Consider the following 13,989-nt stretch of genomic DNA (forward strand, 5'->3'; position numbering starts at 1 on the left):
CTGGGGAAGAATGACCTTCATTCAAGTTGATCATCCTTCCTTCTGGAAGAGGACCAATAACATCACTAGAGTAATGTTTTGACTTGCTACTGAATTGGACTTAAGTGAGACAGGATTGCAGCAACTCAGGGAAGAGAGGCTTCCCGTTCAGATGGATCTTTGAGGTCTCTTCTATCAAGTATTTTGTGTAATGCAAACCACAGTTTGGGGGATTTATCTTTATCTTCCCATATCATTCTCCACAGATTCCTGCCCAGTTTCTCCTTTTTAAAACATCTGGCTTTTGTGAGTTTAGGGATACTAATTCAGGTGGTGTGTGCTGCTGAGTGTTTTAAACTGAATCTCAGGAGGGAAAATGTACTTTTAAGTCTGGACAGTCAACAAAACAATGATCCGTAATTTGTAGTAGTGATGCTCACAACGAAATTTTACACTCCTGCTGGTCCCAAATGTATTGCATTTGCCCACGTGCTAAGGATTCCATTCCTGTTGATTTTATTTACCTCCACGATATCTTCCATGCAAATTCTCCATTCCTTTCCCTATGACGCGACCCCAGTTTAGTGTCTCTGTGAGTTAACATCCTTGGGGGACCCTCCCCAACTTTCCTGTCATATATTTTGGACGTCTTCCCAGATACTACATTCCTTTCCTTCCTAGACACACACATACACACACACACACACACACACACGTCAGCTGCTGGCGTCCTTTCTGCCCACCCTCTCCCCAGAATATTATTCTATCCCTCCCTTCACAACCCTGCCCCACCCCCCTCCACACATCCACCTGCTCTAAGGATGCTTCTCCACCTTCAGAGTATCAGCACATATATGCTTTGCAGACCTTTGCTAACATTCGCTCCACTCACACCTCAATGCACACATTCTCCAGTCCCCCGGGGCTTTCTTTTCAAGTCCTCCTCCACGTCCTCTCTTTCATTTTTTTTTTTTTCACCAAGAATTACACATCGTTCTCTCCCCCACTCTCTCTCCATAAGCACCCTTCTCTTCCCCCGCTCCGTCTCCGCACAAACATACATAACAAGTAGCGGCCTTGATAAAATTAGATTCTATTTTCAGGTCAGCCTGACCCAAGTGGGTTGAGGATAGGCTTGAAGAAATTGGGTTTTCTGGGGCCAGCTGTGAGGGGGAGGTGGGCGAAGAGTATGGTGAGGAAGGAACTGCAGGGGTCTGGATGAGGTGTGAGTGTATTGAGGGATAGAGGGTAGAGGATACGGGTGAGAGGCTCTTTCGGAGAAGAGCAGGGAGGAAAGATGGGGCGAGCTAGAGGGGCGGCGCCACACTCTGTGGGGGATCAGATCTGTCTCCTACTGTTCCGTTCAGCTCTTTCTCCTCCTCCACCCACACGCTACCCGACGGCGGCAGCGCAGGGAGGAGCCAGGGAAGGCGGAGCGAGAGGCTGGAACGGCCTGGGCAAAAGAGCAGCCCCAGCTTTTGGACAGCAGCCCCCAGCGCCTGGATCCTGGACCCCGACCCCGCTTGGCAGAGCTCTAAAACTGAGGGTAGGTAGAATTCTCCGGTGGGAGAACTAAGGAAGGAGGGAGAGGTCCAGGGCACTGGAGAAGAGGAGAGGGTCTGCGGAGAGTAGATCGTATGGGCCAGCAGCTCCCGATCCTCACACATTCCCGGCTTCATAGAGAGCTTGCCTCTCAAAGAGCTCCTTGCTTGGAGAGGGGGCCAACGGGGCGCTCAGACCCTTTCCGCTCTGGACCCCAAGGAACCCTGTTTCTTTCCTTTAAAACATACTCCATTCTCTCAATCTTTTTTTCCTTCCCTCCCCTTCCCCCCCTTCCTTCCCGCCGCCCCTGCATCCATCCTTCCCAGGCCCTCCCCTTTGGCAATCTCCAGGACCCTTCTCCTCCTTCCTACAACCTCTTCCCGGCTACAGGTTTTCTTTTTCATTCCCCCAATTCCAAAGAGCTCTGGACTTTCTAATATCACCCAGGGAAGGAGTCAGGCGGGATGAGAACTTTGGGAAGAGGGGTGCAGAGGAAGATACACACATACCTGAAATCCATCTCTGGTTGCTATGATTAGAGGTTGGGGGGGGGGAGAGTATCAGAAGGTACCATTCCCTCCTCCTTTCCAGCATCCCCAAGAAGGGATATGACTGCCACTCCATTCTTGAGGGCTATTAGTGGTAGAATCCTAGGTTGGGTGACTCATTGGTTTGATTTACAATTTTCTTGTTTTGTATTTTGCCTTCATCCTAGAGCTTGGAAGATTGGTAAAATGAGGGAAGGGAAAAGAAAGGGAAGGTAGGAATGTCATGATGAACATACAATAATTACTTGTTGATTTGTGACTGGTTGATAGAGGGCAGAGGGTACATTCAAGGGTATCTTAGGGAGATGGCAGAAGGAAGGACAGTGTCTCCATAGGGAAAAACACTGAATGGTCAGTTAGGAAACTAATTAACTTGTCTGAGCCGAAGCCTACCATAAAGAAACACAATACATTTTCATCCACAGAAGAAAAATCTAAGAGCCATGGAATGTTAATGTTGGATGGGGGCCATCAAAGGGAGTTTCTTCATTTTACAAAGAAGGAAACTGATGACCTTAGAGAAGAGATTTGCCTAAAGTCACATCAAGCCCAAGATCTTTAGTCTGAGCTATCTCTTTGATCCATGTCCTAGGGCTTAATGAGAACTAAACTTGAATATAGACACTTTTTAGTTATTGGCCGAATGAATCCTGGGGCAGAACCTCCTTCCCTCTTCTCTTCCCCATGTTAGGCAGTAGAAGAAGAAGCCTCATTTTAACCAGAAAGTTTCCTTTGGGAGGACAAGCATGCCAGTGCTGTCTGAAGATTCAGGTGAGTTTCTCTCCCAGTTGCCCATGGGATTGGGGTGGAAAGAAATCAGGCAGTGAGAAAATTAAATAATAGTGGAACCTATTAAAACCTTTAAACCTTCCAGCTTTAAAGATCTTAAGGATCCCCTTGGGCAGGAAGGCACCGTGGATAGAAAGCCAGGATGAGTCATAAAGACATCTTCTAGATTGCAAACTGGCCTCAGACATTTATTAGCTATGGGACCCTAAGTCACTTGATCCTGTTTGCCTCAGTTTCCTTATTTGTCAAGTATGTGGAGCAAATACCACTGGAGTATCTTTGCCAAGAAAATCCCAAATGGGGTCACAAAAAGTTGAAAATGACTGAAACAGAATGTTCCCAGATTTAAGTTTAGATCAGAACACTGTTGAGGGAAATATAAGTTAGAAAATATTTACGAGCTTAATTGGGGAAAGAGCCTCATACAAGGTGTTTTACACTGACTTGGTATAGATGAATTTGGGACTCACCTCGACCTACACTGAATCTCCCCAGTCTTATTGGTTAGATTGTGCATTTATTTTTCTTTGTAGGTGTCTCAGTCCCAGTTAAATAGAGTTGGGTGTTAGTTAAATGGAGATTTAGCATAAAAAGAATAGAACTAATTCTTGATATATCTTAACTAGTGTATGATTGTCCAAAATCTTTTTGCAATCTGAAGTCTTTTATGTTACATTTAAAATTTTCATTTCTAGTAAAAGGAAAAATGGAGGTTACCCTGAAAAATTAATAATAGAGATTAGAGTCAGAGGTTCAAATCCTGTCTCTGCTAATTATTAAATCTTCTCTCTTCTCCTGTATTTCAGTTTCCTTATGTATAAAATGAAAGGATTAGACTAGATGACCTTCAAGATAGGGGCAGCTAGATGGTGCAGTGGATACAGCACCACCCCTGAACTTTGGAGGAGCTGAGTTCAAATCTAGCCTCAGTCATTTGATACTTCTTAGCTCTGTGGCCTTGGGCAAATCACTTAACCTCTATTGTCCAGCAAAAGGAAAAAAAAAAGAAACAAAGTACTTTCCTTATAATTCTGAACTTTGTAGGAAAGGAAGTTCCCATTTTAGTTTTCATTTTCTACCTGTCTCTTTGTTTTTTCTTCCTTTTTCCTCAGGGTTGCATGAAACCCTGGCCCTATTGACCTCTCAGCTCAGACCAGACTCCAACCATAAAGAAGAAATGGGGTTCTTGAGAGATGTCTTTAGTGAGAAAAGCCTCAGTTACTTAATGAAGGTAAACTTTTGTTTCATTCCCACTACTTGTTTTTTTTTTTATGCATATTATAAGTCTTTGAGGGCAGAGCTATTTCATTTTTTCCCCTTAAGCAAATTTTAATAATCTTTTTATTATTTTTTCAATCATTGAAAATACACCTTCCCCAATTGAGAAACAAGAACAAAATTCTTGTTACAAGCATATTTCATTTTTGTATCCCCAGTGCATGCCACATAGAAGGTGCTTTAATAAATTCTTGTTCTTTTTTTTCAATAGTTTTATTTTTCCTATTATATGTAAAGATAGTTTTCAACATTCATTTTTATAAGATTTTGTGTTCTAGATTTTTTCTTCCTTCCTTCTTCCCTTCCTCCTCAAGACAGTAAATAATCTGATACAGATTATACATGTATAATCAATAAATTCTTGTTCAATTAAATTTCATGTGGTCCAGTTGGAATATCCAGATGTTTTTGGCTCCCTGGGCACTTCTAAAGGTCATTCATTCATTCCTCTGTATTCAGGAAGCTCTGTTCTTCCCCGGGCTCAGAAAGAGTTCTGTTATAGAGTGACTAACCTTGTGCAACATGCTTTGGGGCCCAGACTACAGTTTGTTCTCCCCAAATCCTTATTTTTTTGGTGAGGGTGGAGGGCTTGGGGAGCTAATTGGGTTTGTATTCACTCTCCAGAACCCTCACTTGTCATTTCAGATTCATGAGAAACTTCGCTATTATGAGAGACAGAGCCCAACTCCTGTTCTGCACAGTGCCATGGCTCTTGCAGAGGATGTAAGTGTCCCCTCTCTGGTAGATTCCTGCTCTCTGCATTGGAAGTTATCTTTACCTAGAAGGCATTCACCCTGGAAACTAAAAAGCACAGAATGTTTCTCCCCTTTGTTTCTCTACTGAACCTCTCACTGTCTAATGGAGAGAGAGCCCTGCTTGTGAGTCCTCCTAACCTCCCATACTCTGTCTTTGCCTTTCTATTTGTCCTTGGACAAAACACTCATCCTTTCTGCACCTCATTTCAGAAATGAAAGGATTCTACTAGATGATCCCTAAGATGTTATGTAATCATAATAGTTGGAGACTTTATGGAAATTGGATTTTAAAGTCCTGTTTCTTCCACTAGCTTGCTCAAAACAATGGGGAAATCACTTAATCTCTTCCCAATTTTTCCCTCTAAAGTAGAGAGGTTGGATAAGATCTTTCAGCTTTAAGTTTGACCCATTAACTTTTATTAGTAAGTTCTTAACTGGGGAGCTGTGATCTAGAACAGGGCTCTCCCATGTCTACATCCCAGAGCCTGGGATGTTTATAAAGCCTAGAATTGATCCCCCACTTCCTGAGCAAAGAATGTAATAAGTCTCTTTTGTTGTACAACTGGTTTGGGGGTGGACCATGGGTCAAAAGTCCCAAGAGCATTTATTTTGACCAAAAAAACTGCTTAGAAACAATTGGAAAAACCTATCATTAGTTGGAAATTTTTTTTAGCATTCAGCTAATTCCCTTTTTCCTGTGGTGTTCTCTCTGTGTTTAGGTTATAGAAGAGCTACAAGCTGCATCAGTCCACAGTGATGAGAGGGAGTTGCTCCAGCTGCTATCTACTCCCCATCTCAGGGTACTGACCCCTTACCCAGATAATTTTTTTTCTTAATGGCATTAATATATTTTCTTTTAACACAACAAACACCTTCCTCCCCTCTTATTCCTATTCATTCTCCCATATTCTTATCTCATCTTTTCCCTTTTTCTCTTATCTCTCATGCTCCCTTCCTCCCATTTCTCCTCCTCTCCTCATTCCCCATCCTTCCATCTCTCCTCATCTCTTTTAGCCCCAACTTGTCCTCTTCTTAACTCTACTCTTTCTCCTCTCAAATCTAAGAAACATTTTTTAGAAAATACTTTCCCTGTAAATTTATTGACTGGCAACAAAAAGAAAGGATCAACTAGTCAACAGCATTTATTAAACACTTACTATATTCAAGGCTGGGCAGCTCGATGATGTGGTGAATAGAGCACCAAGCTTGGAGTTAGGAGCATCTAAGTTCACATCTAGCTTCGGACATTTACAGGTTTTGTGATGTGATCACTTCACCTCTGTTTGCCTCAGTTCTCATCTATAAAATGGGGATATACTAGAGAAGGAAATGGAAAATCACTCTTGTATCTTGTGTATGGGCACATGAAGATCCAGGCACAATTGAAATGACTGAACAACAACAGCAATGTACAAGGCACTGAGGATACAAAAATGAAAGATGAAATCATCCCTGTATGCATTTAAAAACCTGGCATTTGACTGAAGCTGTGTTGTTTCCTCTGATGCCTTTATTTACATTCTTGTCATTATTGTGCTTTGGTAGAAGTTTCTTCACTGAAAGTTTCCTACACTGATGGAATTACAGATTTGGTTGAAAAAAAATTGTGTTTATTGTTCTGTATACTGGCTTTGTGATCTTGTATAAGCCATTTAAGTTCTCAGTGCTTTAGGCAAGTCTCTCAAGGCTCTAAGTTAAACAGGGGTACCAACTTGCATTAGTAGAAGGATTGTTCTCATTTGGGAATTCTCTGTACCAGAGAAAACACAAGTCTCCAATCTTTAACTGTTCTGTTGGTTGTATTTTCTTTGTTCCTTGTCATTTCATAGAAATATTCCTTTATATTCTTCATTTCCATCATGACTTATGGTATAATAATATCCTGTTTTATCTATATACCATAATTTGTTCAGCCATTCACTAATTGCTGGGCACATATTTTGTTTCTCTTAAAAAAAGTCACAGCTCATTCAACTCATGTATTTTTTGCGTGATGTTTATGTCATATGGGGAGAATGGGCCACAGCCATGCCCTGAAGGGCTACCCTTGCTACAAAGTCGGGGACATTTCTGCTGGGAACATCCCTAGGAAGCCTTTCCATGGTGGTGGTTTTCTGATGAGTCTATGAGTAGTGGCTGCCACGGGGCCATTGTCTCTCTCCTCGGGGTCCTAGCCCTCAGTTTTCCTTGGTCCCCTGCAGGCTGTGCTCATGGTACATGATACTGTTGCTCAGAAGAATTTTGACCCTGTTCTTCCCCCTCTGCCTGAGAATATCGAGGAGGATTTTAATGAGGAGTCTGTGAAAATTGTCCGTCTTGTGAAAAACAAAGAACCTCTGGTATGTATATTGCACTTCCCCCAGCTATCCCCTCATTACACTCTCCCCTAAGCCTTCTTTCCCCATCCTTTAATAGATCCTCTTCCTATCACTCTTTTCCCTTTTCCCATCCTTTCATCATCTTTTTTCCATCTTCTCATATCCCATTTTCCCATATTCCTATCCCCGTTCTCTCTTCCCTTCGTCTCCAATTCTCTGCCTCCCCTTCCATTTCCTCAGCTTCCTCTCTTCTCATTCTTCCTTCTCATTTTCCCATTCTTCTCTTCTCATCTTCCACTCATTCTCCCATTTCCCTTCTCTCATTCTTCCTTTTAATCCCTTCCTTTTAATTCCTCCCTCTACTCATCTCTCATTCTCCCATTCATCTCTTCTTCCCATTCCCCTCCTCTCATTCTCCCATCCCCTTCCTCTCATTCCTCTATCCTTTCCTCCTATCAACCCCCCCATCTTCCTCTCCTATTCTTGTCTCTCCATCCTCCTCTCCTATCACCCTTCAACCCCCCCCTACTCTTATTTCTCACTTAATTCCTTTTAGTCCTCATCTATCCTTCCCCTCATTCCTCCCTTCTGGCTTCCTCTTCTCCCTTCTTCCATCCTTCTTTATCCCTTCCTTCTCTCTTCATTCTCATCCACTCTCTTAGTAAATTGGGGAATAATTTTTCTATTCCCTTCTTTGAAACATCAGAAGACACGTTACTCACCAATCTCCCACTCTCCCTCAACCCTTCAAACACATTTGAAAATATAGAGCCCTGATTATCCCTCTCTAATTCTGCTGATGTGATTGTTGATTCTGGCTAAAATTTGTTCTCCTGCTAAAAATTTAGGGGTGAGATTTAGGGGTGGGAGTGGGTTCTAGCTTCAGTTCAGGTCTGGTGCCTGACTTGATGATTTTAGAGAAACCATTTAGCTAGAGAGATGGAGATCGCTCCTGTTTCAGTTTTTTTCCCCTGAAAAATGAGTATAATATCTCACAGGCATGAGAAACAAAATAACAGGTATGAAAACATCAACCAGGGGTCTTTAAACTGTAATCCATAAACCTTAAAAAAGTGTTGAAAAAATTGTTGATAATTTTGTTTCATTATAATTGATGTCCTTTGTAATCCTATGGATTTTATTATATGTATTTAAAAAGCTTATGCTGAGAAGGGATCCACAGGCACCAGAATTTCTGGCTTAACCTTAAGATTTAATTTAATTCATTCTACCAATACTTTGCACTGAGAAAAACTTAATAAGTATCTGACTGACTGTATAAATGCAAGATAGTGATAGTGGTATTCTAATTTTTCTCATTGACTTTTCCTGTTGAGGGATATCTTATGTAAGGGAGAACTCTTTCTCCTCTCTGTGTTGGAGAATCTTTTCCCTCCCCCATCCTCAACCCCAATTCAATTTGCCTACCCTTCCCTGGAATCAGAAGAAAGGGCATTCAGGGATCTGGACTTTGATATTTTCACCTCAGTGATTTGTCTTCTCTCTGGGGGTCTGATTTAGGGTGCTACCATCAGGAGGGATGAACACTCAGGGGCAGTCATTGTGGCCAGAATTATGAGAGGGGGTGCAGCCGATCGGAGTGGTAAGTGATGGAGTCATTCTCCTTAAATGCTATACTGTCCCCTAAACTTCCCAGGGGAGACATATACCAGCAGTCTCAGGAGCATAGGTTTCCTGTCCTGTTGAAGGAAACTTCAGTTTTCTCTAAGGCATGAGTCCTTAATCTGGGTTCCACTGGCTCTCAGGGTTATATGGATAGATTTCACTAAGTTTGTAAACCTGGATAGGGAAAAACAACACTTTTATTTTACTAGAATTGTTTTCCTTTGCAATCTTACATATTTTATTTTATGCATTTAAAAACATGATATTGAGTAGTCTATCAGCTTCACCAGATACCAGTGGGCTCCATGACCCAAAAAAAGGCGAGGTATACATGGAGTACTTATCAAAAGTCCAAAAAGAAAAAAGAAATTTATTTTAGGTAAAGTAAGCATAGACCACAAAGAACTTTGAGGATGAGGGGGCAATTTCTATTTAGTAACTAGAACAAAGGACAATCTGTCATCCCAGCCCCTGAGAGCATGGGGATCCTAGCTTCAAAGGTTTTTAAAACTTGGTGACATTTTTTATTTTTACTGACATAGAGGCAAAGAGATGGGTGTGTATTAAGATATCTTTAAAAATATCCTTTTCAGCCTTCTCACAGGCTGGCTCCCAAAGCACTTCTTAACCTTTGCCTCTTAATTTCCTTCAGAGCTCAGGGTATTTGTCACCTTCTTTAGAAAGCCTTTTCTGACTTGCCTTCTTGTTAAGACTTTATTCTTCTCCCCTCCCCCCCTCCACTCCACTCCAATTACATTATCTTTATTTATTAGTTTGCTTGTACCCTTCTAGTAGAATGTAAGCTTTTTGAAGGCAGGGATATTTTCATTTGATCTTTGTGCAAAGACAGTGCTTTATAGTTTTTTAAGTTAAAACACTATGATTTTATTGATGTAGAGAAATCCCTGTGTGGAAACCTCTTCCACTAGTGTGGCTCAGCAATTCCTCTGGCACTTGGATAGTGATGTGTAAATTACTTGGGAAAAGTAAAACATTTAAATGAGTGGTTCTCAACCTTTTTATTCTCAAGTCCCCTTTATACTCTTAAAATTATTGAGGACCCTCCAGAGAGCTTTTGTTTATATAGGTATATATATATATATATATATAGTCATATAGATAGGTATAAATATAGGCATAGATATCTCTCTATAATCTCTATAGCTATATGTAGCTATTTATATGGGTACAGATATACACACATATATTATAATGTATTATATATTTATTTTTTAACTTATATACAATGATGTGATTGATTTAGAAACCAGATGATGGTGGGAACCAAAAGTTGGGGTTTGGTCATGTGAAGAATTCACAATGGCCATTCTCTTTGGCAAAAGGTAGATTTATTTAGAGCAGTAGGTTACAGACAAAAAAAAGGGGATAAAATAGACATCAGGAATGGTAAATAGGAAATAGAGTTGGGTGAGCAGAGAAAGGCGTTTTAATAATTAGTGAAGGAAAGGGCAAGTTTCCTAGTGGAATTTGCCATTTACCAGGAGAAAGGAAACACTCCATGAGGTTGAGACATGCCCTTAGCTGGCAATTTTAGTACCCCAAAAGAGCTAGCTAGCAATAAGAAGGAAAGTGGGGTCAGAAGAGACACCACAAAGCATGGTGGAGTTAAGACAGACACTATAAGGTATGGTGGGGTTAGGAGAGAGCACATGGCATGGGGGAAGGGTAAAGGGAAAGACAGTATTGGAATAGGGAAGATTCATCCTCAGGGATTTCTGACAGGACATGGCAAGGTAAGGCTGCCCACAACCCCGCTAGAAGGTGAGCTCAGGAATTTGACATAACGTGGATTTTTGAGTGGATGACCTCCCCAAAGGGTTATGATTTTCTTCAATTATTTCAAGACATTATTGTGAAAAAGATTTCTAAACTGCCCATGGGTTCAATAATATATATATAAAAAAATGACAACAAAACCCTGACTTATGCAATCAGCCCTATTTCAATAAGCGGTTTCATCCAGTCAGGGGCAGCAGATGTTCAGCCTCATGTGCCAGTAGGGATACAAACTCATGACCTTTGCTGTCATAGAGTGAAACTCTATAAAAATGTTGCTTGCTGCAAGTAATTCTCTTACTACTGTATTCTTTTTTTTTCACATTAAATATATCTTTATTTATTTTTTAAAATAACTTTTTATTGATAGAACGCATGCCAGGGTAATTTTTTACAGCATTATCCCTTGCATTCACTTCTGTTCCGATTTTTCCCCTCCCTCCCTCCACCCCTTCCCCCAGATGGCAAGCAGTCCTTTACATGTTGAATGGGTTACAGTATATCCTAGATACAATATATGTGTGCAGAACCGAACAGTTTTCTTGTTGCACAGGGAGAATTGAATTCAGAAGGTATAAATAACCTGGGAAGAAAAACAAAAATACAAGCAGTTTATATTCATTTCCCAGTGTTCTTTCTCTGGGTGTAGCTGCTTCTGTCCATCTTTGATCAATTAAGGCTCTCTTTATCAAAGAGATCCACTTCCATCAGAATAAATCTTCAAACAGTATCGTTGTTGAGGTATATAATGATCTCCTGGTTCTGTTCATTTCACTTAGCATCAATTCATGTAAGTCTCGCCAGTCCTCTCTGTATTCATCCTGCTGGTCATTCCTTACAGAACAATAATATTCCATAACATTCATATGCCACAATTTACCCAGCCATTCTCCAATTGATGGGCATCCATTCATTTTCCAGTTTCTAGCCACTACAAACAGGGCTGCCACAAACATTTTGGCACATACAGGTCCCTTTCCTATACTACTGTATTCTTAAAATTATGCTTGAGGCACTGAGAGATTAAGCAACTTAAATGCTTAGAACAACATCCGACACTTAATTGGTGTTTAATAAATGTTTATTGATTGACTTGCCCAGGATTACAGTTAGTCACATTATGTTTGAGGCACAATCCTAGATTTTCTTCACTTCTACACTGGTCCTCTATCGATCTTATAATAGGTGCTTAATAAATGCTTGTCAGTGAATGAACCTTCTACTTGTATCTCTAAACTTGCTCCCTTCCTTTGAGTTGAGAGTGTGTGTGTGTGTGTGTGTGTGTGTGTATGTGTGTGTGTGTGTGTGTAAGCATGGAATTTATTTGTAAATAAGAAATAGAATAATTGTTATTTTTCAAAACATTAAAGGTGACGTTATTACAAGTGCTTCATGGGACAAGGCAGTGTCACTGGTGGTTTGATTAAGGAGGTGGAAAATGAGGAATCACAACTCCTCCTCCTTCATCCATTACTTCCTCTGTCTTTTTCCAGGTTTGGTACATGTTGGGGATGAGCTGAGGGAAGTCAATGGGATTGTGGTCCTGCATAAGCGGCCTGATGAAATCAGTCAAATTCTGGTAAGTGTTTCTTTGGGGTTTGGAGGGTGTTTCATCTTGATGACTTTCTGGGAACCCAAGGGGCTCAAGGTGAATATTTTAGCTTTCCTATTTATAGTCAGTCAACAGTAAATAAGCATTTATCAGGTTCCTGCTGTGCTCCAGGCATTGTGCTAAGTGTGAGGTATACAAAGAAAGAAGGGCAAAAACCAGTCCCTGCCCTAGAGGAGCTTACAGTTTAAGAGGGAAACAACATTGTAAAGGGCTATGTACAAACAAGATATATATGGCATGAATTGGAGGTAAGGGAGTATTTATAGGATACAGTCTATGTAAAAGGGGGGGCAAGCATCTTACTTAGCTAGGGGACTGGAGGAGAATTTGGATTCAGATCTTATAGATTTCTTATTCCTCATTCCCCCCTCATCCAATCTTATATCTCATCATCACATCCAGCCTTAGTAACTCCCATTTTAATAGGAGAGATGTTACTGTGAACTCTTTGACGAAAGCTAACTGCTGCCCAAACTGACATAGGATTATTTCATCTTCAAAGCATCCCTGTGAAATAGAAGGACAGTTATTGCTGTTTTTCTTAAGTCTTATTTTTTTTCCAACCACATGTTGGGATGTTCATTTAAAATTTTTTTGAGTTTTAAATTCTCACCTTCCTTTCCATTCATTAGGAAGGCAAACAATTTGTAAAAGAAATCACAGACCAACGCCTCTCCCCCCCCCAAAAAAAAAACAACCCAAAACCCAAAACCAAACCCTTCAAAAACTTTTTTTAAAAGTATGGTTTGATCTGTATTAAGACTTTAATAATTTTTTCTCTGAAGGTCATTTTTCATCATAACCCCTGTGGAATTGTCTTGGTTCATTACATTCCTGAGAATAGCCAAGTCATTCACCATTGATTATCTTATGGTATTACTGTTACTGTGTACAATGTTCTCCTGGTACTGCTCATTTTACTTTGCATCAGTTCATGTAAGTCTTTCCAGATTTTTCTGAGAGCATCCTGATCATCATTTATTATAATACAGTATTATCCATTATGATCATATATTACAATTTGTTCGGCCATTTCCAATTAATGAGCATCTCCTCCAATTCCAATTCTTCTCTATTACAAAAAAGAACTACTATAAATATTTTTGTAAATACAGATCTTTCTCCTTTTCCTTTCATCTCTTTGGGGTACAATCATAATTGTTCTATTGCTAGGTCAAAGAGTATGCACAACTTTCTAGCCCTTGGGAATGGCTCTAAATTATTCCCCAGAATGGTTGGATCAATTAACAACCCCACCAGCAATGCAATAATATCCTATTTTCCCCACATCCCCTTCAACATTTGAAGGACAGGTACTATTATCTCCATTTTATAGTTCCACAAGTGAGGTGTGGGGAAAATTCCCCCAGATTTCTAGCTAAGTGACTCCCTGGAGAACGTAAAAGAATGAGGAAGGCAGCATGATATATTGCAAGAGTATCATCCTGGGAATCAAAACACTTGTTTCTAGTAACTGTGTAAACTTGAACAAATAATTTAACTTCCTTGGAGCTCAGTTTCCTCATTTGTAAAAAGAGGGAGTCTGACTAAATGGTCTCTGAGATCTCTTTCATCACTAGGTCATTGCCCTTCTGTCCCTCCTGGACTTTTCATGTCAATGATGTGAAAGTTAGAAAGATTTTGGAGATATCTGGTTGGAAAGCTTGGTATTTGAAGGGATCTTGGACTTGATGGACCCTTTACAAAGGTCTCTATCTCCCTTCCCCAACTCCTAGAAACTTATC

The 13,989-nt window shown here is 40.5% G+C and overlaps 1 protein-coding gene across 2 annotated transcripts in view; it reads left to right on the top strand.

Moving 5' to 3' along the window:
• The first annotated feature begins 855 nt into the window (after positions 1–855).
• Positions 856–13,989, top strand: part of MPP3 (MAGUK p55 scaffold protein 3) — a 57,318-nt gene continuing 44,184 nt past the window's right edge. Inside the window, exons 1-8 of one of the 2 annotated variants that reach the window (XM_051994332.1) lie at positions 856–1,525; positions 2,761–2,840; positions 3,971–4,089; positions 4,782–4,859; positions 5,611–5,691; positions 7,093–7,230; positions 8,731–8,812; positions 12,126–12,211. In XM_051994332.1, the coding sequence (XP_051850292.1) occupies positions 2,816–2,840; positions 3,971–4,089; positions 4,782–4,859; positions 5,611–5,691; positions 7,093–7,230; positions 8,731–8,812; positions 12,126–12,211 (609 nt within the window). In that variant the 5' untranslated portion in view covers positions 856–1,525; positions 2,761–2,815. The remainder of the gene's footprint in view (positions 1,526–2,760; positions 2,841–3,970; positions 4,090–4,781; positions 4,860–5,610; positions 5,692–7,092; positions 7,231–8,730; positions 8,813–12,125; positions 12,212–13,989) is intronic. The other variant, XM_051994333.1, reaches the window with a different exon arrangement.

Source organism: Antechinus flavipes, chromosome 4, assembly GCF_016432865.1.
Source record: "Antechinus flavipes isolate AdamAnt ecotype Samford, QLD, Australia chromosome 4, AdamAnt_v2, whole genome shotgun sequence".
NCBI classification, from domain to species: domain Eukaryota; kingdom Metazoa; phylum Chordata; class Mammalia; order Dasyuromorphia; family Dasyuridae; genus Antechinus; species Antechinus flavipes.